This window comes from Salvia hispanica, chromosome 1 (genome assembly GCF_023119035.1).
Source record: "Salvia hispanica cultivar TCC Black 2014 chromosome 1, UniMelb_Shisp_WGS_1.0, whole genome shotgun sequence".
Classification (NCBI taxonomy): Eukaryota; Viridiplantae; Streptophyta; class Magnoliopsida; order Lamiales; family Lamiaceae; genus Salvia; species Salvia hispanica.
Window position 1 is genome coordinate 47,045,718 of NC_062965.1, and position 22,168 is coordinate 47,067,885.

The 22,168-nt window shown below is 36.2% G+C and overlaps 6 protein-coding genes across 8 annotated transcripts; 4 read left to right on the forward strand and 2 right to left on the reverse strand.

Moving 5' to 3' along the window:
* Window positions 1–634: 634 nt before the first annotated feature.
* On the reverse strand, window positions 635–2,016 carry LOC125203551 (aspartic proteinase CDR1-like). Of its 2 annotated transcripts, none has more exons than XM_048101931.1 (2): window positions 1,765–2,016; window positions 635–1,686 (listed from the first exon to the last, which is right to left on the reverse strand). In XM_048101931.1, exons 1-2 carry the CDS (start codon window positions 2,014–2,016, stop codon window positions 703–705), a joined length of 1,236 nt encoding a protein of 411 aa, XP_047957888.1. In that variant the 3' UTR covers window positions 635–702. The 2 variants fall into 2 exon arrangements, with proteins under 2 accessions (XP_047957888.1, XP_047957895.1); XM_048101938.1 differs by having other exon boundaries at window positions 1,779–1,871.
* A 155-nt stretch (window positions 2,017–2,171) lies between these two features.
* Window positions 2,172–5,997, reverse strand: LOC125203563 (AUGMIN subunit 7). The gene is made up of 9 exons (XM_048101948.1): window positions 5,701–5,997; window positions 5,532–5,617; window positions 5,137–5,198; window positions 4,429–4,520; window positions 4,197–4,322; window positions 3,823–3,913; window positions 3,591–3,698; window positions 2,795–2,893; window positions 2,172–2,552 (listed from the first exon to the last, which is right to left on the reverse strand). Exons 1-9 carry the CDS (start codon window positions 5,832–5,834, stop codon window positions 2,355–2,357), a joined length of 996 nt encoding a protein of 331 aa, XP_047957905.1. The 5' UTR covers window positions 5,835–5,997; the 3' UTR covers window positions 2,172–2,354.
* A 4,132-nt stretch (window positions 5,998–10,129) lies between these two features.
* LOC125201477 (xylulose 5-phosphate/phosphate translocator, chloroplastic) lies at window positions 10,130–11,731 on the forward strand. The gene has a single exon (XM_048099612.1). It carries the CDS (start codon window positions 10,321–10,323, stop codon window positions 11,548–11,550), a length of 1,230 nt encoding a protein of 409 aa, XP_047955569.1. The 5' UTR covers window positions 10,130–10,320; the 3' UTR covers window positions 11,551–11,731.
* Window positions 11,732–15,339: 3,608 nt separating this feature from the next.
* LOC125202632 (B3 domain-containing protein Os04g0386900-like) lies at window positions 15,340–16,477 on the forward strand. 2 transcript variants are annotated; one of them, XM_048101078.1, is made up of 3 exons: window positions 15,340–15,462; window positions 15,745–15,852; window positions 15,951–16,477. In XM_048101078.1, exons 1-3 carry the CDS (start codon window positions 15,436–15,438, stop codon window positions 16,266–16,268), a joined length of 453 nt encoding a protein of 150 aa, XP_047957035.1. In that variant the 5' UTR covers window positions 15,340–15,435; the 3' UTR covers window positions 16,269–16,477. The 2 variants fall into 2 exon arrangements, with proteins under 2 accessions (XP_047957035.1, XP_047957033.1); XM_048101076.1 differs by having other exon boundaries at window positions 15,341–15,462; window positions 15,745–15,870.
* A 2,263-nt stretch (window positions 16,478–18,740) lies between these two features.
* On the forward strand, window positions 18,741–19,702 carry LOC125207751 (B3 domain-containing protein Os04g0386900-like). The gene is made up of 3 exons (XM_048107231.1): window positions 18,741–18,783; window positions 18,973–19,092; window positions 19,195–19,702. The coding sequence occupies exons 1-3, from the start codon at window positions 18,754–18,756 to the stop codon at window positions 19,510–19,512; spliced, it is 468 nt and encodes a 155-aa protein (XP_047963188.1). The 5' UTR covers window positions 18,741–18,753; the 3' UTR covers window positions 19,513–19,702.
* A 1,204-nt stretch (window positions 19,703–20,906) lies between these two features.
* On the forward strand, window positions 20,907–21,953 carry LOC125213481 (B3 domain-containing protein Os04g0386900-like). The gene is made up of 3 exons (XM_048114091.1): window positions 20,907–20,949; window positions 21,190–21,309; window positions 21,399–21,953. The coding sequence occupies exons 1-3, from the start codon at window positions 20,920–20,922 to the stop codon at window positions 21,714–21,716; spliced, it is 468 nt and encodes a 155-aa protein (XP_047970048.1). The 5' UTR covers window positions 20,907–20,919; the 3' UTR covers window positions 21,717–21,953.
* Window positions 21,954–22,168: the final 215 nt, after the last annotated feature.

The window sequence follows — 22,168 nt, forward strand, 5'->3', positions numbered from 1 at the left end:
AGTCGGGTGGATCCACCCGGTCATCATTCTTAGCTCTCAACTTCGTTAACTCTAACAATGAAAATAGTATACGTAAATGTGTCCAAAAATGTGTATATGTAATTTGCTATGATTATAAGACAAAATAATTAAGATACAGTATATTTAACAAATACTGATGATATTTTTTCCAGAGATAACGTGTATGGATCAATTATGTAGGGTGAGGAAAATTTCTTTATTGTGAAAACGTGAAATAACGTTTAATGCATTAATCTCACGTTGTTTTTATTTCAACCATACCATATATATAAATATGGCTCGAATTAATAGAAACCCCACCCAAGTTATGTAGGTTCGTTAGGTTAACAAAGATCCAACCCCTCTGCGCTCTGACAATTATAATCTCACGTCTACATCTCCATTCTTTCCATAGCTTCCCACTCTTTAATAAATTGGAAATTGAGAATTTAACTAATAATTTAAATTCAATTAAAATTTTGAAATATACTACTCCCTCTGTCCCAGCCTAAGTGACACATTTCTTTTTCGCACGTGTTTTGTGAAAATGATAATAAATAGTAAAAGTGAATGAAAAATAAAGTAAGAGAGACAATAGTAGTATTAAAGTGTATTTATTTAGGCAGATTCAATGTCAAGTTTAAATTCAATAGTCTGCATATTGAAGGTCAATTAAGCCATTAGAAAACGTCTCTTTCTCCATTACTGGATGGTACAATCAGTCTGCTTGAAGGAGACGAGCTTCCTTCCCAGATCAAACCCCACCAAGAAATTGACTTGTGCCAAATTCCCAAGAATGGCTACCCTTTTATCAGGCTGAAAAGCAAGGCAATGAACATCCTTCGAATTCGAAGCATTAACGAATGTGTTTACTGGATACAACTTCACATTTGCACCAGCAAAGTACAGCGTCACGATAGGCGCTAGGATGCTGCGGCCAGGCGTCTTGTAACACAGCCGCTGCAACGATTCCGGATCAGGGTGAACATCCATGTTCATCTGTTTCCTCATCGCTGCTTCTAAGGACTCGTAGAGCTTCACAGGAATATGCGTGGCTATGGTTCCAGTGTCGATGATCATCTTTTGATTGGAGAAACCAAAGATCTTCGATGAGTAAGGGAAATCGGAGAGGGTGGATGCCGCCAGCCTCGTGGTTCCAACACTTATTCCTTTTAAGCTGACAGCATAAGAATTCTTGACAATTTGCATAGCAGTGGTGACTACTGAAGCACCAGTAACTGCAGCTCTGCTGCCAAAATGCATTTTGCTGGGCTTGGGATTGCTGTGTGCATTTGGGACTAAGCAATAAGAGAACTTACCACCAATAATAGAGTTCATTTGGGTGATAAGGGAACCCGGTCCGACCCCTAGCCCGATCACTCCAGATGCATCCACGCTGGTGTCAGCAGAGTTATCGTAACCACATCCGAAAACCATGTTTGGAAGAGAGGTTGGCGCACCTGAGGTGGTTTTCATGGTGATCGTGTCCGAGGAGAGGACTCCACGAGAGTGGTACTTCACCTGGTACGACAAGGAGTACCTGCACGAGTTGTCTCCAGAGGTCGAAGGCGTCCCTCCAAGCGACTTGCAGGCCTTTGAATTACCGGCCACCACTTTGTAAGATGAAGATTTATTGGGCGTGAAGAGAGGCTGCTTCTGAGGGAAGCACTTGGTACATGGCGTGCACTGCATCCATGAAAGAGCACTAGTTGTGTCAAGAATACCGCTTACCTCAAATGGCGGTGTACCAACTGATAATTTCACCAGAAATTCTCCACCAGAAGGTAACACATCAGCGGTGGGAGTACCCGATGCCAAATAATCAGCACGACTCTTGGAGCGCTGTAAGGCTCCGTTTATGAGGTTTCTGTAGCTTGGTTTTGAGTTTTTCAGAGAAAAAACCAAGGAGTCTCTGTGAATCATATCAATGGTAACGCCATCATAGTTTAGTAGTGACACAGAACATGTAGCCAATAATGCTAAAAGCAAGAAGGATAAAACTGTATGAATCGACATGAAAATCTCTATGGTCTTGATATACAGTGAAGTAGGTAGCTTTATATAACACAATGAAAAGCTTATACAGGGAAATGGAAATCAAAGCATGATTATGAACAACCTCTATAATATTTCTTTCCCAATATCTGCACTCATTGCTAGATCCTTACAGATAACAAAACAAATCTGGATGGTTATATTGATATCTGGAGTTAATGTAGATATTTCAGTATGTTAGAACTTAGAATGGGCATTTGATGAACTTTGCCAATACAATAACAGAGCGAATACCACAACACATACTCAACCGAACAATGAGATGCACAATTTAAACATTGACCAACTTCTCTACACATTTATAAAGAGACGTCCTCGCCCTTTTCACGAGCAATAGATGCAGAGAGGATTCCAAGATCCCTGTTCAAGAATGTTAAAGCAGTTTCACACTCTGAAATTATTCGCATTACTGAGGACGGCTCTCCAGCAACTGTTTCAGAAGATCCAACTGCTACTGCTGCATGTGAATCCCGAAGATTCTTCAAGTTTCCCAGGAACTATCACAATCAAAGAAGAGTATTACTTCATTTACTTTGAATCAAAGTGTGAGGGATAAAAGTAGTTAAGTTCAGGATATTTAAAATTTGAGGCCATAAATCGAAAATTGCTTTAGTTGAAGGTAGTAAACTACTATTAACCCAAAGTTTCATATAACCAAACGAGTTTCGAAGAATAAATCACAACTGACGATAACCACTAAATTTGAAATTTTTAAGGCAAATATATTAGCATTAGGTACCTTCAAAAGCATTTTATATGCCTCCAACAATCTATTTGCAGCTGGTCCAAAACCATGAAGTTGGGGAACCTCCATCATATGTGTCCAAGGACGTATTTCCTACAGATAGTAAAGTAGTTTGAACAAGATTATAAACATAAATGGCATGTAAACAGATTTATATTACAAAATTGACCAGTGACCAGTACACTCGATATTTACAAAATGTCATAAAGCAATGCAATCGATAACACAGTGTTGACAAGAAATTCTTATGATATGAACTAGTGTTCTAAAATTCATATATTTGTAGCTCTATGTTTGATAAGGTGCCTAAGAGCATAGATGTTTACATCAATATAGGAAACCCAATTTCATATTCAAGGAACCAGTATAATCAAGCTGAACTTTATTTTAGCTGATTAAATTTAGCAAAAAATACTTGGTAAAATACTAATCATAAGCACTCGATGCTCAGTACTCAACTGAAAGTTGATAAACTTAGAATTCTCAAATTATAATTTTTTGTCACCATTTTGACTCAGATCTCCCAGGCAAAGGAGTATATACATGTATATACCATATAGTAGATAGAAAGGTCAGCCACAATCAAGACTTCAATCATCAGCATTGCTTATTTCATGCTTTGATAGTAGTCTTTAACTAAACTGTAAAAACACTAATCATTCCACAAGTCATTAAAATTAAAAAAACAACTGATCTCGTTTGCCACCAACAGAAACAGTGCAGTAAGCATGTGAGTTGAGCCACAAGAGGCAACTCAGAGAAGATTACATGAATTAATGAAAAAACAAACCTTGGTGTAAATGGTGTTGAACGATCTTGCAGTTTCAAGGAAAGATTCTAGATGTTCCCGTAATTTTGCTTCAACATCAATGTAATCTTCATCTGGATTATACGGATGCTACAGAACGACATAAATACTGTTAATTGATAACATCAGTGCAGAGAAAAGAGCTGAAGCTAATGCAACAAGCAGGTGAAGCTTGTATTATTAGAGAATTAGAGTATAAAAGCTTGATACGAACCTTAGAAGCTAGATCATCAACCATCTCCTGAAGGTTTAGAAGTCTGTTTGATTGATCTGAAAGCTGTTTCTCCAAATCAGATATATCTGGCCTACAAGTAAAGTTTGATTAAGGGAACAGAAGATAAATGGAAAACACTTGAGTTCAAATCTGATTATGAAAACCAGGTAGACAATACAGAGAGAGTTCAAGCCAGTAAGTACGGCAATAGAGCAAATTCATTTGTAAAACTGAGCTAGTTCACAAATCAGCCATCCATTACTAAAAGGCTAATTGGAATTCAAATCAATATTACTTCTTATTAACAACAAAGGGAATATGAAAAGAGGTTCAAAGAAGGGTACGCCATTAATCTAGAAAAAAAAACTACTCACAGTGGATATATTGATTGGATCTGCACATCTGCTGGAAACAATTTGCACTCTTCAGAAAAAATTTGAGCTTGTTTCTCAGCTATAGCATCAATGAGCTGAATATCTTTAGCTACTTGCTCATCTACACTGGAAAAATGAAGACTATACACATTAGCTGCATAAACATATCACGTAATAATCAATAAAAAGCGGATATACACATATTGACAATAGTTATACTAGACATAAACACCTCCACTCAGGATTATCAGCATGGATGCTTGCCTCCACAAGATCTACAATAAGATGCAACATTTCGGTACGATCATCATAACTTCCTCGACCCTGCAATATAAGTTGACATGTATTACCAGCGAGAAATATATATAAATAGTATGTGTACTGTATTCTATACATATTCAGAAGCAGATGCAACCTTCATGGCCAGGCAGCCCAGGCCAGCAGAATTATATAAATGTCACTTGAAGAAAACACAAAAGATGAAAGAAACAACACCGGTTTCATGTAGTTAGAGATGTTTATTATAAATAGAAAACAAGACTGGAGAATTAAAATTTTGAGCATAAATAGCTGGTTCACTAAAAGGTAAACAGGAATGCTTCATAGATACATTTACCCTTTTTTTCATTCATCCAAATGCACAAAAACAGAAAATTAAATAAGCTTATTAAACCAAGCGATAAAGCTGTACGCTTGTCGTTAAACAGTGAAAATTCCCTGGGGCTTATGAGGACTGGAAGAAGTAGGGATATCAGGATAACTGTTCCCCCTTGATCCCGTATCACTTCTATACATCAAAAAGGAAAACAAAAGAAGAGGATAGGCTTGACCTGGGCAGGTTCAACCACAGACCTCAAGACATGATATGAAACATCACGGCAGGACAAGACAGCATATTCAACCAAGACTCGAAAATCAACATAACATAATTCGAACTCACTTGGATGGCTTCAGTGTCTATAGTAGTGGTGATACCCAAAAATTTTGCAATCTCTGCCAAATCTGTAATACAAACAAAAATTGAAAAAAGAATTGTGTGTCACGTATAGTTTAGATGTTCTATTCATAATTCAAATCAACGGTACTCCAAAAGATGCACTATATTGCAGCTCAGATTCAAATTCTGCAGAGTAATCAATCTAAACACAATGTCGACAAAGCCTACATCAAATTATTCTCCGGATTTGAAAAAAAACACAGAAATTGAAAAGGTAGGCCTTCAATAACAGTTACAAAATTTGTTAAAACACATTCAATCTGGAAAATGACGCCGATGGACTAAAATATGGAACAAACAAATCAGGGCTTAACAGAGGTTCAGAAAAGTATAACTACATTGTATCCTGGAGGTCTCTTCATCTCGATCCACAGCATCTCCTTGTAGATTCTGCTGCGAAAAAGGAGATTTATCACCCAATAATCTGCAAGATCATTCAAAATATACATCATCGAAATTCAAACACAATTCACCGTGGTAAAATCAAAATAAGTGAAGTAAGCCTACTTGAAGAAGAGCCATTCTAGAAGGGCGTAGCGCTCCATGCCGGCAAAGAGGAGTGACTGCGCCGGCGTATTGGCTCTGGGGTAATTCAACATCGCCAATTTCTTCTGCACTTCTTCCATTTGCTTCGACGCCATGATGTGTGGCCCGATTCCAACGTGAGCCCGAATCGACCGGCGGGAATTGAGGTTCGGATTTGGGGAAATTTGTAGCAAGTGACAGTAGGAGCAGATGATTTTAAATTTGTTTTGGTTTTTCTACTAAAGTCGATTTTCGTTAGCTCAAAACTTCAAATCCAGATTGTTGTTGTAGGTTATCTCTTTCAATTATTATATTGATGATTTGTTATGTTAATGAAATTTTTTATCCAATCTTCACATGCCACATTCTTAATTAATCTACCAATCCAATTTTCTTAATTCTTACTCCCTCCATTTTGGTTAATTTAAGTGGATAGTGAATGAACAAAGTAAGATAGATGAAAAGAGAATAAGTAAGAGAGAGTACTATTTTTTTTGTCAAAAAGTGAAAAAACACAAATATTTTGGAACTCTCCAAAATAAAAAAAATAACTCAATTAACACAGAGCAGAGGAAGTACTTATCTACTCCCTTCGTCCCGGCTAAGATGACACATTCCTTAGCCGGCACGGGATTTTAGGAGTTATTGGTTAATGTGTTTAATTGGAGAGAGAAAAGATGGGTAGAAATATTAAAATGGAGAGAGAAAGAAAGATGAATATTTTAAAAAGGGTGTGAAAAAGTGGTTAGGTGTTTTAATTGGAGAGAGAAAATTTCCAAAAAAGAAAATATTTCATCTTAGTTGGGACAAATTAAAAAGGAAAACGTGTCATCTTAAGTGGGACGGAGGGAGTACTTATTTTGTGTGGAATACTAATGTCTCGTGTCATTTCTCACACATTTTCTGTCGACCTGATCGGAAGGGAGTTGTATTGTAATCTCACTCGCACTGAGCTCCATAAACGTCTACAGGTCCCCGAAACACGCTATCGAACATTCAAAAAGGTCGTCACCAGCCAGGGATTTGCTAGGATCAAAGTCCAAATAGTGGGATCGTCATGGACAGTGTTTAGAAAAAAAAATTAAGATTTGTTGCGGTTATTCAATGCATATAATTTTATTTTATTTTGTTGCTTGTAAATGTTGATGGTTTGGCTGAGCAAACGCAGCTCGCCCAAAACCAAGGCTGCGAATATGACCGTTGGGGCAGCTCAAGCAGATTCAAGATTACATGAGCTAGCCGTTGGGGTTTAGTAACTGACTCGGAGAAGGAAGTTAGTTTGTTATGGATTACTCAGCTACCCAACACGCATATAAAGTGCTCGAGGAAATGCAACACAACAGATTAGAGATGAGAGAGGGTATTCTTCAGCCAAGTGAAAACAGAGAGATTGAATCGCGTTTTTCTTAGTCTATTGTTCTCAGAGAGTTGAGTGAATCATCTTGTAATCGATAGTGAGCATGAGTGCTTGTATTCACCTTCGTTTCAGATCAGTTTAGTAAAGAGAGTCACAACGTTTTGCCCGTGGATGTAAGCGTAAGCTGAACCACGTAAAGCTCCTTGTTCTTAGCTTCTGCTTTCTTGTTTTTGGGTCATTCTTGTTCGTGAGATTCACAGTAAATATTCAAAACACATACTTGTAGTGAAACCTCTTCGCATCTGCATATTACCATAAAGAAAAGCAGAGATCTCTCGCTTTACAACCATTTTAAGGCTAGCTAGTGGATGATGCACAGGAGATTGTCACCAACTCGAACTCATGTTGATTTGAAAACCACAACCCATGAATTAAAATTCAAGTTGTCGAAGATTCTGACGAGGTTAACTCTCTACACGTTGGCTATCCTATGACGGCAAGGCACAAGCTAGTCAACGATGTCCTGATTCACTTGATCGCGAGTCTTCAAACATGAAGCAGACGTATTATTTTGGCCCACAACCCAGTGGAGAACTCGAGTACATACTTGAGAATCGTCCTCCACGCCGCAATCTCCCTTCGGTGCCACACATACCTCTGTCATCCCCATGTACTAGTTCGTGTGCATCATGGAACCCTTACACCATAAGACGAAAAACAACTCAGTAGTAGTCATAGTTGGTAGAAGTTTGTCCCGTTATCTCTAGGACTAGTTTATGTAGCTTCTAATTAACTACTTCGTCGTGCCCTTTTTCTGCTGGTTTTCTTTATAGTCGTATGGGATCGTAGTTGTTAAAGAAATTATGTACACACACATTTATGGGATCGTGTAATTTATGCTTAACTTCTTCGAAATAACAACATTAATATGGGAAATGTTCTCATCTGAATGCATAATAAAAAAATAGTTATCGATCTCATCATATTCGCATTCTTTAAAAGATGTTTTAGCACAAATAATAAAGACCATATGATATATTTCTTCATTCTTTGTTACAAAATACATAGCATAAATACCACATAAAAACCGTGGTTACTTCCTTCATGTTTGACTAATCATTTGCAAACTTACCTCATAATTACTCCAACTATGTGATCTTAAAGTCTGAGCGCTTGGTACTGGGTAAATGAAATAAGAAACACAATACTTACAAGATTATTCACTGTACATAAAGAACTTATAACTACACTCACACGAGGAATAATTTTATACTTATGATGTGAACTTGGGATAGATGGATTTGACTTACTCAAGAGTTGTCTTTAGCTCCAACAAAGATAAAGAGATATACATAAACTATGTATAGAAAGGAAAGATGAATGAGGGTGTTTGAGTTAGTAATCTCACTTGGAACTTTTGGATCTCCTTAATGGAAAATGGAAATGAAGGCAACCTAGTGAAAACTTTCACCAAACAATCTATCTAAATTGGCTCACCTGTCTAGCAACACTCAAGTTAGAAGGCATGCATTTACAACTATTGAAAGCTCAATTAAATGCAATCACAATGAAAGTTGAATTAATAGTGTTTAAACTTTCATCAACATTTGATTGGAGAGAGAATACATTATAATGTATTTATACTAAGTGGATAACACCTGATACATAATGTACGACTTAATTGAAAAGTTAAGATTTGTCGGTCACTACTAGACAGGGTGCATGTGCATAGGCACTAAAAAATACTCGGTGTATATAAACCTCTTTGTCTCAGCCAGTGTTTTACCATGTCGAGTAAAATAGGTGACACTAAGATCATCCAATCATGTAATACTCTCAGATTTCGTAGTTCACACATGGTTAGATGGTTTACTCGATGTGGGGCCACTCTCTGACTCACATTCTTGACCTGAATGCTTAATCTGGACTATGAGCACCAACTTTATATTGAAAGCCAAAGTTATAGTAGTATTAAGTATAAATATGATATTTGGTATAAATCTGGGTATGTAATTTATTTGAAATATGAAAATGTACAAACATACAAAATGTCCTTCATAGATTAAGCCTTAAGGGGCATTTTAATCCCAAAAAAGTTTTTAAAAAAATGTAAAAGCACAGTCCAAAAGCTTCCCTTAATATTCTTTTTCCATAGACCACAAAATATACAAACTTAAAATTCATGTAGTTCACTCTATTATTTACGTGTTGGGTTTAATGCATCTCATTCGCTGCATTATCTCTCTACTTAAAATGAGTACTTCCTTTTTTCCAAGTTAGTTGAGATGCTTAAAGTTAGTTGAGATGTTTGTGTTTCTTAAAGTTAAAAGTTAAAAAGAATAAAGTGAGAGAGAAAAATTTTAAAATAATATAGGAGAGAAAAATGAGGAGAGAATAGAAAAAAGAATATATTTATGTTTTGTCAAAAATAATGGAGTAATTTAGAGGGAGTACTTTTTAAAGCATCGGACTCAAAGTGTCACTATTTAAAATGTTACTTATTGCATGACAAACACACTAACATAACTTATTATTTTTTCTTTACTATTGGAATCATTGTTTTATCACCTTGCTTTATTAATGATTAAAGTCTTCTTTCCTCTCTTTTTTTTAATGAAAAAGACACTCAACACAAATTCTCTTTTTTGTCTATTTTATGATATGAAAAATACACTTTCTCTATTTTATACTCTCTCCATTACATAAAAAATGTCACACTTTCTTTTTTAATTTATCCCATAAAAAATATTACATTTTTTTTTAGAAAAAATTATCTTTTATATTAATATAAATATATTTTTTTTCCACTTAATACATAAAACAACATCTTCTGAAATCTCGTGTCATTTATGATGTATATCATCTATTATTGCGAGGGAGTATATTGAAATAGAGATGAATACAAAGACTGTTGCATTCGCACAAACAACATCCCCCAATTGTCCGTTACGGCGGCGACGGATGTACCGCCCACAAGCGCTCTTCTTCACTATTTCGGTTTAGACACGTACGATTCATTTAAAGTTTAATCGAATCAAATCAAGATCCATCCTGTGAATATAGAAAAGAAAATTTAATTATTTTTCCCTACAGCATATGCGCCGAACCTAAACCCTTCTTCTTTAATATTGGGGGTAGGTGCGCTGCGCTGCGCCCCTCCTCCTTCATATTCAAGTTTTTCTACTCTTCAACCTATACTCCCCAGTTTCTCACCAACTCCATTTGTCGAAAAATCTGCAGTAAAAATGCTATCTTTAAACCTTCTTCCGCCCTCAAATGTCATTCTCTCAAAACCCAGCAACAGACACCGCATTAACGGTTCCCTTCTGGATCGAAACAGAGCTCAATCAGTCAGAAATCAGGTTAATGGATTCTCTCCCGCCGCCCCCATTTGCCGGATCCCGGAATCAAGATCGGATTTTGGGAGGTTTCCGGTGCTCCCTTTGGGAAAGTTTTCAAGATTCCCATCTCAGAAGGCTGGGGCAGCAGCATCCGGAGCCCCGCAAGAATCGAGCCCGGATGGAGAAATCGAAGCCCCGAAGTCCGGGATGAACAAGAAGCTAGCGATTGTCTTCGGGCTGTGGTATTTTCAAAACATTGTTTTCAATATTTACAACAAGAAGGTTTTGAATATCTTCCCATATCCATGGCTTCTCGCATCGTTTCAGCTATTTTGCGGCTCTGTTTGGATGTTAATGCTCTGGTCCTCTAAGCTTCAGCCATGCCCCAAAATAGATAAATCTTTCATTATTGCTCTTCTTGGGCCTGCACTTTTCCACACTGTAGGCCACATTTCAGCTTGTGTTTCATTCTCGAAAGTTGCTGTGTCATTCACTCATGTCATTAAATCTGCTGAGCCTGTTTTCACCGTTATCTTTTCGTCGTTGATTGGTGATTCGTACCCGTTGAAAGTGTGGCTCTCGATCCTCCCTATCGTGTTTGGTTGCTCATTAGCTGCTGTGACTGAGGTTTCCTTCAATTTTGGGGGGCTGTGGGGTGCTATGATTAGCAATGTAGGGTTTGTGCTTCGTAATGTTTACTCTAAGAAGAGCTTGCATCGTTTCAAGGAGGTGAATGGGTTGAATTTGTATGGTTGGATCACAATACTCTCTCTGTTTTATCTGTTTCCGGTGGCCGTGTTTGTGGAAGGCTCCCAATGGGTTGCCGGGTATCATAAGGCCGTTGCAAGCGTTAATCCATCAACCTTTTACCTTTGGGTGTTGGTATCTGGAATATTCTATCACCTCTACAACCAGTCCTCGTATGAGGCCCTCGATGACATTAGCCCCCTCACCTTCTCTGTTGGCAACACAATGAAGAGAGTTGTGGTGATCATAGCTAGTGTCTTGGTGTTCAGGAATCCGGTCCGGCCTCTGAATGCTCTCGGATCTGCCATTGCCATTTTCGGGACGTTCTTGTATTCGCAGGCGACAGCGAAGAAGCCAAAGGTCGAAGGAGCTGAGAAGAAGGAGTAGAATTGCATGAGGAGGTGATTTACTTGTTACTACATTTCATGTTGGTTCAGAAGTTGGACTGTCTTTATTCTTGCTTGCTAGGAATTTTGGACTAAATAAAGCTTTTGACATTAATTCTAATTGTTTTTGGTGAAATGGTGAATGGTTTGGGATGATGGTCGAGTTAAAGCTTTCCAGATTATGACTGTCTTTTATTTTTATCAGTTCCTTGTGGGTTGAGATTTCTTGGATGTGGCAGAGCTTAGACTCACTTGAAAATTATAGATGGATGCCTCTTTAGATTAGTGACTCCTTGAACAATCTTTTTAGTTTTCTTCGGTTGAAGCTCTTATGGAATTAGTATGATGAGTGGAAGTAGAGGATGTGAATTGTGATGCCATCATTCTTCAAGTCCAGATCTTTATCTGCTGCGTGTAGTGTTAGGTTTTTATGTTTGCCTCTATTTTGTGGAGAAAGTGATACTATTACAAATACTATCAAAACAGTAAGCTTGTATGTTTAGGAGGGTATGTTAGATCAAAGATACTGATTATCATATTGGCATAGCAGTGCAACTGTTAAGAGTGCACTCCTTTAACAAGGTTCCGACTGCGACGAGAAGTCGACGGCGGTAGAGATTGTGGACGTCACGGGCTTGCCCCGGGGTCAAATCCAAAACTAGGGTTTACAGAAAATAAAATAGGCGAGAAAATAGGAAAAATATATTATTTCTTGATATATCAATTCATAACACAACTCCCTTTTTATAATCTAAGGACCCTAGATGATTCGACTCTCTTTTGCAATCTGGGTAAGAATCATCAAGAAAATCCGGAAAGGTGCTTAATGGGCTCGACTCAAATATTTTAAATAAATGGCTAAAAAATACTAGTATCTTTGAAAGTAAATAACAATAAAAATAATAAAATAACAATGCCTTGAGCACAGTCAATATGGCACAAAATCCCCATACTTCTCCGGACGCTTTCCTTGTCGTCGCAATCGTGTGTTGGTCTTGATCTCAGCTGCTGCCGGCTCCTCTTCCCCGGTGGTCTCAAATACTTGTGACTCTTGGTCTGCTTCCTGCTCTTCTGCCTCGGTTGAGGCGTCTTCCTCCTCCAATTGTTCCACCATTCTCGTGGACGAAGGTGTACTCGTATTAGCAACCCCATTATTTCATCACTTTTTTATTCATTATTTAGTTTATGAATCACCAATTTCATATACGAAGGTGGACTCGTATTAGCAACCCCATTATTTCATCACTTTTTTATTCATTATTTAGTTTATGAATCACCAATTTCATACTATCTGTGTTTACAAAAAGTGGTAAATTTTTATCCTTAATGAAGTGAATTTATCTTTACTAGCAATATATCAGTCACTTTTATCTTTATTCATCTCTTATTTTACTAATTTTGCATTAGAAGTTGTGTCATTCAATACCAAATTTAAGTTTCATGAGTAGAGTCAATACTCCCCCCGTCTCAGATAATTTGACTCAGTATTCTATTTCAGACCGTTCCACATAATTTGTCTCATTTCACTTTTACCATTTCTGGTAGTGGACCTCATATTCAACTAACTCATTCTTACTCATATTTTATTACGAAACTAATAACACTTTAAAAGTAGGACCCACATCCCACCAACGTATTCAACTTACTTTCTATTAGATTTCTTAAAACCCATGTCGGGTCAAAGTGTTCCAGGGATTATAATTTTTGTAACACTACAATATTTATGAAATGTAATCATCCTGTCAACAATTTAAAAATTACAATAAATAATTATTTTTTCTATAAATTGAAAGTTGACTTGTTTACCAGATGGGCCAATATGGCAAAAAACAACGAGTTGTCAAACGATATTTTCTGAAATCTGAATAGAAAAAGGTAACAATTTCAAAAATTTCCACCAAACTTTGAGATTTTATCAACCTCCCCCAAACTTTTAGAATTTTCTTATTTTCTCCCTAGTGATAAATTTTTCTAAAATTATTTAACACCCAAACTTTTAAAATTCAGGTACGAGGATAAATTTATACATTAAAATATAAAGGGAAAGATTTTTTTTAAAAATAACAGTAGTTCATTAATTTCTATAAGAACACATCATTTAAATAAAAAAAAACTACACATAATAATGTTAAATCACAAAAATAAAGCGTATATAAAGATGAAAACAATAATCACAAAAATAAAATCACTTTCCAAGGATTCAAACCAAATTGGGAGTTTGAGGAAAAAAGGTTGGTGTGGCGTCTTGGCACTTGGGTACGCGGGTGGAGTCCAAACTTTCCCTTTTCACCCAGACAAATGGTGGAAAATTTGAAAGATATTAGAGAATGGCAAGACTCGAAGATCATTAAGGGAAGAAGAGGAGTGAATTTGGATCCTCAATCGGTGTCGAATTCTTTTACAAAATATTCTTAGTTGGGGTTGAGATGGGCGAGCGTGTCCTCACGGGTATGTTCTTCTTTTCATGAGGATGTGCAAGACTAGGGGTTTTCTTTGTTGCTGACATTTTTGGCTCTGCTGCCGCTTGGGTGTTTTGCTTATATTCCTCTCATCCCCTTGTGCTTTTGGTGTGTCGGGGTGCCCCCGATCTCATGAGTTTTTGGGAGTTTGTGAGATGTGTTGGCTTTAACGCTTGCGATTGTGTTTTGTTTTTTCTGCAGAGCTTTGTTTTTTTTTGTTGTGCTGAACTTTAGCACACTACCCTGTTAGTTCGAACATTTTTCTTCTATATCAAAAAAAAAATTCTAATCCAATGCAATTTGAAAGACAAAACTCACTAATATCTCAATTTCCTATATCTCTTAAATTTTGTTATTTTTTCAAGACATTACACATTTCAAGATAATTTAAAAAAGATTTATGGTCCACAACAATAAAAAAAATACTCACTTCGTCCCAATAAATATGAAACATTTGGTTTCCGGCACAAGATTTTATGCAGTGGTGTTTTGTGAGTTAATGAAGAGGGAGTAAAGTGTGAGAGAGAGAAAAGTAGAGAGGGTGTTGTTTCCATTTTAGGAAACGTTTCATTTTTAATGGGACAACCCAAAATGAAAACGTTTCATTTTTAATGGGACAAAGGGAGTATAATTTAGAAAATGATAAATTTAGATTAAATCACAAAATAATTTTATTTTGATTGAAATTGTTCATTAAGAGGAAAATCAGATTTTGTAGTTCATGTATTTAAGTTAGAAATATGTAAGTTTAGTAGGAAAATCATAGGAAATTCGTATATGGATTTGTCATCTTTCGCCATGTAGATAGTAATTGACAAGTGTACTTCACATCAACTGTAATTCGGAATTGCTTATCGGGAAAAATTATAAAAATTCAAAGTTCATATATTTATATTCAAAAATAAAATTAGGGAGAAAAACAAGAAAACATTGAAAATTACTACGTACCTAAGCACAACAACCGATTTAATGTTGAAATAGTTGAGAATGATATAGTATTAGTCAGTACTAAAGAGAGAGAGAAATGATGAACGGTATTCTGTGTTGTACGTATTGAATTGAATACTTTTCCTATAGAATAGGGGGCCCGGGTGATATATAAGTACTGTTGCTCTGCATAACTTATTCTATTCATGATATTTTCAGATATCTTTTGACTCTAGAAATTGATCTTCAATTGATTCTTTCCTTTCTTGTGTTGTAACTTGTAATAGAGGTAGGTCAATTGACCAGATCATGTACAATCCCTTATCCACTGTGGATACGAAAAGATATCCTGTTCCAACTCGGCATGATGGCCTCACCCGAGCCGAGTTGTTCACTGCCTATACAATACATACTCACTACAATGAGAATTGTCCAATAAACATTTCTCTCTCTCTCTCTCTTCTTGGTTTCCAGTAAGAGAAACACATCACAAGATCAAGATGTCTTCCTCTACAAAGGATAAGGAGGTAACACTAACATTGCCTGAAAATTACAATTCAATTTCTTTTTTACAAAAATTATGATGAATGAATGGTTCACATGTTTTTGCCGCTTCTCTCCTTTTTTTCATTATATTTGGCCCAATATTCTGTCGCAAATGCGACAAGGGATAAAGATCTTGTTCAACCCTGTATCCACATAATAATAGCATAAACAGAGAGATGAAAATAAAAATGGAAATTGGAATATTTTGTAGTACAAAAATATGGTACTTGTAGTCTTGTTCAATTGTTGCTGTTAATTCATAGGTGTGTGAAGGAAATGAAGGTGGTGATGGTGTTGGGGTTGGTGTTGGGTGGTGTCTCTCAGGGGATAAGGATTTCTTTGATGTTATTCTGGCAAAGACACATGTTACCGTAGGTCATCATTATCTGGTACATATTCATTTCTCTTGTTTTTCATTACAACCTCTGAATTCTTAGTATAAATGATTCCTTGATTTTGGTGGCAACAGCGTCCACCGGCACATATTCTTCCCAAACTTCCTAGTGCAAAGGTGCCTTTGGTTCTGAGGCATGGTGACAAGCAGTGGCAGATGATGTATCTTGGAAACGACAAGAGGCCGAGGTTTGAGTGTGCTGGTTGGAAAAGATTCGTGAATGATAACAATCTGAAAGAGGGAGATGCTTGCATCTTTGAAGTGATGGAGTCGAGCCCTCAGATTCTGAGGCTCGACGTCGTCATCATCAGGAACACTATGGATCTGCCGCCGGCACTGCTGTCCAAGATTCAATCCCAGGGAAAGACACCGGAGACAGCTATAGAGCTTTGACTTCACTATTTTCACCATTATGCTTTACATTTCTGTCTCTGTAGACTCTATGTTTTCTACTCTGCTTAATTACGTTAATATGTAATGTGCCTTGTGGAAGGTGGATTTAATGTGCCTGTAGCAGAATTGGTAATTTGTAGTGAAACTCATGCTTGAATACTTGGTTATTTGGGTATTAGACTTCAAGCCTTAAGAATAACATGCAGTAGTATCTTATATACCTATTCAAATTATGAGTTTTTTCATGAATTTAAAGTTGGTATAAAAAAATCATAAAATTTTTCGAGGGGTGCTAATTTCCCACAAAATCAATTTTATCATATTTATCCAATGTGATCGTTTCATCAAACTCTGAAAGACCTCTTTTTATGAGTTAAAACACCAAATCTTTGTTGTTGGTTTTGTCCACCATTTTGTCCAATATTTGTTGGAGCCCTTGCAGTTTCACTCGTTTCTCCATCCAACCTTTAACAAATACTCCGTCCGTCCCCTATTTGGAGTCACTCTTTGACCGGGCACGAATTTTAAGAAATGTAAAGAAAAGTTGGTTGAAAAAGTTAGTGGAATGTGAGACCCATTTTTTATATTGGTTTTATAATAAAATGTGAGTGAGTTGAGTTAGTGGAATGTGGGACCTACTTACTATTTATGGTAAAAATGAAGTGTGACTCTTAATTGGAGACGGATTGAAATGGAAAAATGTGACTCTTAATGGGGGACGGAGGGAGTATTGATCGATGACTAACGTGATCGTGCATATCACATCACATATATTTTATCGCACTTGTTGAACTAATTCTAGAAAACGTCGTCTCCAACGACAGAAAAAAAAAATCGACGCTGTGTGGATCAATAATTTACTACTCCTATGTCTCATTCACAACTACAGAGGTAATGGAATAATTAATACAAATTAATTTGTGATATAAATTAATCAATTAGGGGTGTTCAGTACATAAAATTCAGGTTTATCATATGGACGATCCCTAAATCAAATGACATAAATCTTTGAGTGATATAAAGTTCATAATTTCACAAGAAAATTCGGAATACTATATCCATCTATAAAAATAATCTTATTTTTTTAATTTTATTTTGAGCCTTTCAGAAAACTAGTCCCTATCATATTCATAGTAAGTTCTCTTCCTCCATAAGATGTGTCTCATTTTTCAATAACAATATTTTAATCACTTTTTATCTATATCTCTTTCCGGCTTCACTAAACAAGCCTATTTTTTTTTATGAACCGAATGAAATAGTCACGTGACTCTTTCTCACGAATTGAGTATACAGAGAGGAAATAAGAGAGAACTGTGTGGTAGTTATGATTGATAACAACTCGAAACACCTAAAAGGCTAGAGCACTACTCCCTATATCCGCAAATATGAGTTTGGTTTTTTTTTCGGCACGAGTTTTAAGAAATGTTAAGAAAAATGGATGGAAGAAAGTTAGTGAATGTGAGTCTCATTTGTGAGTGCAGTGAGTTAGTGAAGTGTGAGATTTTTTTACCATTTATAGTAATAATGAACTGATATTCCTAATTGGGGACAGACCAAAATGCAAAAACGGGACTCCTATTCGTGGACAGAGGGAGTATTTTATATCCTTAAAATATAGTACTCCTTGATACGCCCTTCCAAAATAATCAGTTTTCGTCATTTTATATTAAAACTCATGTCATCTTTAAGTCTCTATTTTTAAGAAATGGAAAGAGTATAGCACTTTCCATAAGAGTATAATTCAATAGTCTATTTAGTACTCATTTCATTCCATTCGAAATGACAAGAATGTACTCCCTCTGTTTCACAAGAATATGCAATTTTGGTTGGGCATGAGTTTTAATGCACAATTGGTAAAGTTAGAGAGAAGTAGAAAGAAAAAGAATAAATTATTGTTAGTGAAGAATCATATCCACCTTAATAGAAAGAAAAAAATTCCAAAATTAGAAATTGCATATTCTTGTAGGACGGACTAAAAGGGAAAGAGTACATATTCTAATAGGACAGAGGGAATAACACATTCGAAAATACCACTCTTTATTTTATTTTCTATAGTATTTTAGCTTTTCACCATTTAATATAATAAAACAAACTATACAAAAATCACGTTCTGCAATAAAAACGTTCCACTCTCACTATTTTATTTTCTATACTACCTTACTTTTACACCATTTAATATAAAAAACAAACTGTATAAAAAAATAAAATGCTTCCCTCTCTTAAAAATAAAGTCTAATAGAAGAAAGGTGTGAATGTGTGCATCTGTCTATAAATATGAAAATTGACGTCCAATCCAAATCCAATATGGATTGGAAAAGATGTGTCAATATTGGTTAGAAAATTGTGTGAGATCACATGAGTTGATCTCTACTATTACACACCGGATAAACCTATGCATTAGTCCATTACACCTTTCTTTCTTTCTTTATATATAGCACTCCTTGGTCTCCATTGAGAGTAGCACATCACACTATCACAGCACAAGATGTCGAAAGCCTCTACAAAGGATACGGAGGTAACACCAACACTGCCTCAAAATTTACTATCCAATTTCTCTCTCTTTTTTTTACAAAAATTCTACTCAAAATATTAGGTTTGAGGTGATGGATCTCATGTTTTAGGCTAAATATCTTGTTCAAGCCAGTCTTGTTAAATTTTTGCTGTTAATTCCTAGATGATTGAATTTTATAAGATGTTTGTCTAGGTGTGTGAAGGAAATGAAGGTGGTGATGGAGTTGGAGCTTGGTGTTGTCTCTCCGGGAACAAGGATTTCTTTGATGTTATTCTGTCAAAGTCACATATCACCACCGTTCCTCATTATCTGGTACTTCTTCAATTCTCTCTTGTTTTTTCATTACAACCTTTGAATTTTTAGTGTGTTGTGTGTGTAATAAATGGTGCATTTCCTTGATTTTGGTGGCAACAGCGTCCACCGACACATATTCTTCCCAAACTTCCTAGTGCAAAGGTGCCTTTGGCTCTGAGGCATGGTGACAAGCAGTGGCAGATGATGTATCATGGAAACGACAGCAGGCCGAGGTTCGCTTGCGCTGGTTGGAAAAAGTTTGCGACTGATAACAATCTGGCAGAGGGAGATGCTTGCATCTTCGAGGTGATGGAGTCGAGCCCTCAGATCCTCAGGCTCGACGTCATCATCATCAGGAACACCATGGATCTGCCGCCGGCACTGCTGTCCAAGATTCAATCCAAGGGAAAGACACCAGAGACAGCCATAGAGCTTTAACTTCACTATTATGCTTTGCATATTTAAGTCTAGACTGTAGCTTGTTTATGTTTTCTACTCTTCTCTACTATGTTAATTAGGTTAATTTGGATTTAATTTGCATGCTTCATCATGTTCATTGTCCTTTAATGCAGTCCATATGGTTTCTTGGTCAGTGGATTGTAGTCAATGGATTGAAATTTTTATCCTACATTATGGCTGAATGCCACGTGATTATTTTCTGGTACTAATAAAACAAAAGTAGTGTATCGTTCATCTAAGCTGTGAATGTCCACACTCCACATTTAAGGATATTAATTTTATCAACTACATACAATATTCCTACATAAATCAATTATGATGTCTATATATGTATAGATGGCCCAGTACATTCTGCACTGAACTGTAAAAAGTCATACTACTAGAATAATTGGTGATTTGGTAATTGAATTCATTCCTTGAGGATAACATTTATTTATCACACTTTGTTCATGTTTGGAAGTTTTATGGAGTTCTTTGCCTTTTTTTAATTTTTTATTTAATACTCTCTCTGTCTCTTAAAACTATAAACTTTTGAAGGAGCACGAAACATATAAGTGCTTGTAATTGTGGAATATTTCGAGCATAATTAGGTGCTCGGAACTATTTCCATCAAGCTTTCACTAGTGACACGAGCAAAATAATGCTCACATAATGGAAGTGTTGTGCTAGGGAAAGTACACGCAAGCCTTTAGGGGGAATAAATACCAAGCACCTTAGGTGCTCGGTATATCTTGTTTTACCGAGCACTTTGGTACTCGATAAACATTAATTTTTTGGTTGAGAAATATAAGATTTTCCATTAGAATATAATCCAAATTCTCTTTCATTTTTTAACCTTAAAAACATCTCTAGTTTACTAAATAATCGCACATTTTCTGTGTAATATAATCTGTGCAAATTAATCAAACCACATTTCCAACTAGTAATGTTGTTATAATCCGTGCAAATTAAATGAGCTATTATTCCTAGGATGAAAAGAGAAGATGAAGTTTAGTACTCCATTTTATAAGCCATGTCATTCACCTAAATTAATTAATTTATTGGTAAAATTTCATTGGTCTGGAAATTTTCTGAAAAAGTAATCATAGGTTCTTCTCTCCATCACAACAATAGGACACCGATTAAGACAAAAGAGTGTTTAGTCACCCATGTGAAGAAAGACTATAGTAGAAAAATGTGAAATTTCTATTTTCACATGTTAATTTGAATATAAATTCAGAAATAGGAAATGTGTAAGTGTATCCATTTCAAAAATATGGATGTTGCAGTCAAGTGATGGAGAAATGTGGGCCACCACTAGTTCCAACACGGGTCTCCAATTTACAATTACATAGTGGAGTAGTATTTCTTTCTTTCTTTCTTGTTATCACATTATCTCAGCACAAGATGTCTATCCCTACTGTACACAACAAGGAGGTAACTAGTTCTATCCAATTTCTTTTTTACAAAAGTTGTACATACTTAATATTTTTGGTTTGGTTGATTGATCTCATGTTTTTGCCACTCTCTCCCTTTTCATTTTCCTTTTCAAGCCACTGAACATGATTTTTTTTTTGCTAGAATAAAACTAGTTAACAAAGGAAATTAGTACTTGTAGTGTTTTGTTAAATTTTTGGTGTTACTTCATTGATGGTTGAATTTGAGTTGGTTGTTTAGGTATGTCAAGTGAATGAAGGAAATGAAGGTGGTGATGGAGTTGGGAGTTGCCTCTCAGGGAATAAGGATTTCTTTGATGTTATTCTGTCAAAGTCACATATCACACGCCCTCACTGTCTGGTACATCTTCTCTTGTTTTTTCATTACAACCTCCAAAATGGTGCATTTTTTGAGTATCAATCAACGATTCCTTGATTTTGGTGGCGCAGCTAATGCCAAAACATATTCTTCCCAAGCTTCCGAGTGTAACGGTGCCTTTGGTCCTGAGGCATGGTGACAAACAGTGGGAGACGATGTACGTTGGAGACAAGAAGAAGCCGAGGTTCGATTATGGTGGTTGGAAAACCTTTGTGGATGATAACAATCTGGCAGAGGGAGATGCTTGCATCTTTGAGGTGATGGAGTCGAGCACTCAGATTCTGAGGCTCGGCGTCGTCATCCTCAGGAACACCATGGATCTGCCGCCGGCACTGGTGTCCAAGATTCAATCCCATGGCAAGACACCAGAGACAGCTATAGAGATTTAACTCTCACTATTTTCACCATCAAGAAGCTAACTAATTAAACATTTCTCTCTGGACTCTAGCAGTCTAGCTTATCTATGTTTTCTACTCTGTTAATTAGGTTAATTTTGAAGCTGGATTGAATTTGCATGCTTCATCATTCTATAATGCAAATTAGTCCATCAGATTTCTTGGCCAGCTTTATATGGTTATTTAAATTTTTATCCCATGATAATGGCTGAATGGCATGTGGCGATTTTATGATACTATTTCATTTTTATGATGGTACTTTAAAATGGGAATAAATTAGTCTTTCCACAAAATTAAAAGTTACTACCTCCGTCCACCAAAATTAGTCCCATTTTTTTATATCCATTCGTCCCCCAAAATTTGTTCCATTTCACTTTTACCATTTTTGGTAGTGGACCTCATATTCCACTAATTTATTCCTACTCACATTTTATTATAAAACTAAT

Excerpts from the sequence above, each read along its gene's own strand:
- LOC125201477 (XM_048099612.1), top strand. The coding sequence starts at position 10,321 with ATGCTATCTTTAAACCTTCTTCCGCCCTCAAATGTCATTCTCTCAAAA.
- LOC125207751 (XM_048107231.1), top strand. The coding sequence starts at position 18,754 with ATGTCGAAAGCCTCTACAAAGGATACGGAG. Across the intron at positions 18,784-18,972 it reads CCTCTACAAAGGATACGGAG|GTGTGTGAAGGAAATGAAGG; the intron begins GTAACACCAACA and ends ATGTTTGTCTAG. Across the intron at positions 19,093-19,194 it reads CCACCGTTCCTCATTATCTG|CGTCCACCGACACATATTCT; the intron begins GTACTTCTTCAA and ends TGGTGGCAACAG.
- LOC125213481 (XM_048114091.1), top strand. The coding sequence starts at position 20,920 with ATGTCTATCCCTACTGTACACAACAAGGAG. Across the intron at positions 20,950-21,189 it reads CTACTGTACACAACAAGGAG|GTATGTCAAGTGAATGAAGG; the intron begins GTAACTAGTTCT and ends TTGGTTGTTTAG. Across the intron at positions 21,310-21,398 it reads TCACACGCCCTCACTGTCTG|CTAATGCCAAAACATATTCT; the intron begins GTACATCTTCTC and ends TTGGTGGCGCAG.
- LOC125203563 (XM_048101948.1), bottom strand. The coding sequence starts at position 5,834 with ATGGCGTCGAAGCAAATGGAAGAAGTGCAGAAGAAATTGGCGATGTTG. Across the intron at positions 5,199-5,531 it reads AGAGACCTCCAGGATACAAT|ATTTGGCAGAGATTGCAAAA; the intron begins GTAGTTATACTT and ends TTTGTATTACAG. Across the intron at positions 4,323-4,428 it reads GCTGATAATCCTGAGTGGAG|TGTAGATGAGCAAGTAGCTA; the intron begins GTGTTTATGTCT and ends TCATTTTTCCAG.
- LOC125203551 (XM_048101931.1), bottom strand. The coding sequence starts at position 2,016 with ATGTCGATTCATACAGTTTTATCCTTCTTGCTTTTAGCATTATTGGCT. Across the intron at positions 1,687-1,764 it reads CTTCTGGTGGAGAATTTCTG|TGCACGCCATGTACCAAGTG; the intron begins GTGAAATTATCA and ends TCATGGATGCAG.
- LOC125202632 (XM_048101076.1), top strand. The coding sequence starts at position 15,436 with ATGTCTTCCTCTACAAAGGATAAGGAG. Across the intron at positions 15,463-15,744 it reads CCTCTACAAAGGATAAGGAG|GTGTGTGAAGGAAATGAAGG; the intron begins GTAACACTAACA and ends GTTAATTCATAG. Across the intron at positions 15,871-15,950 it reads CCGTAGGTCATCATTATCTG|CGTCCACCGGCACATATTCT; the intron begins GTACATATTCAT and ends TGGTGGCAACAG.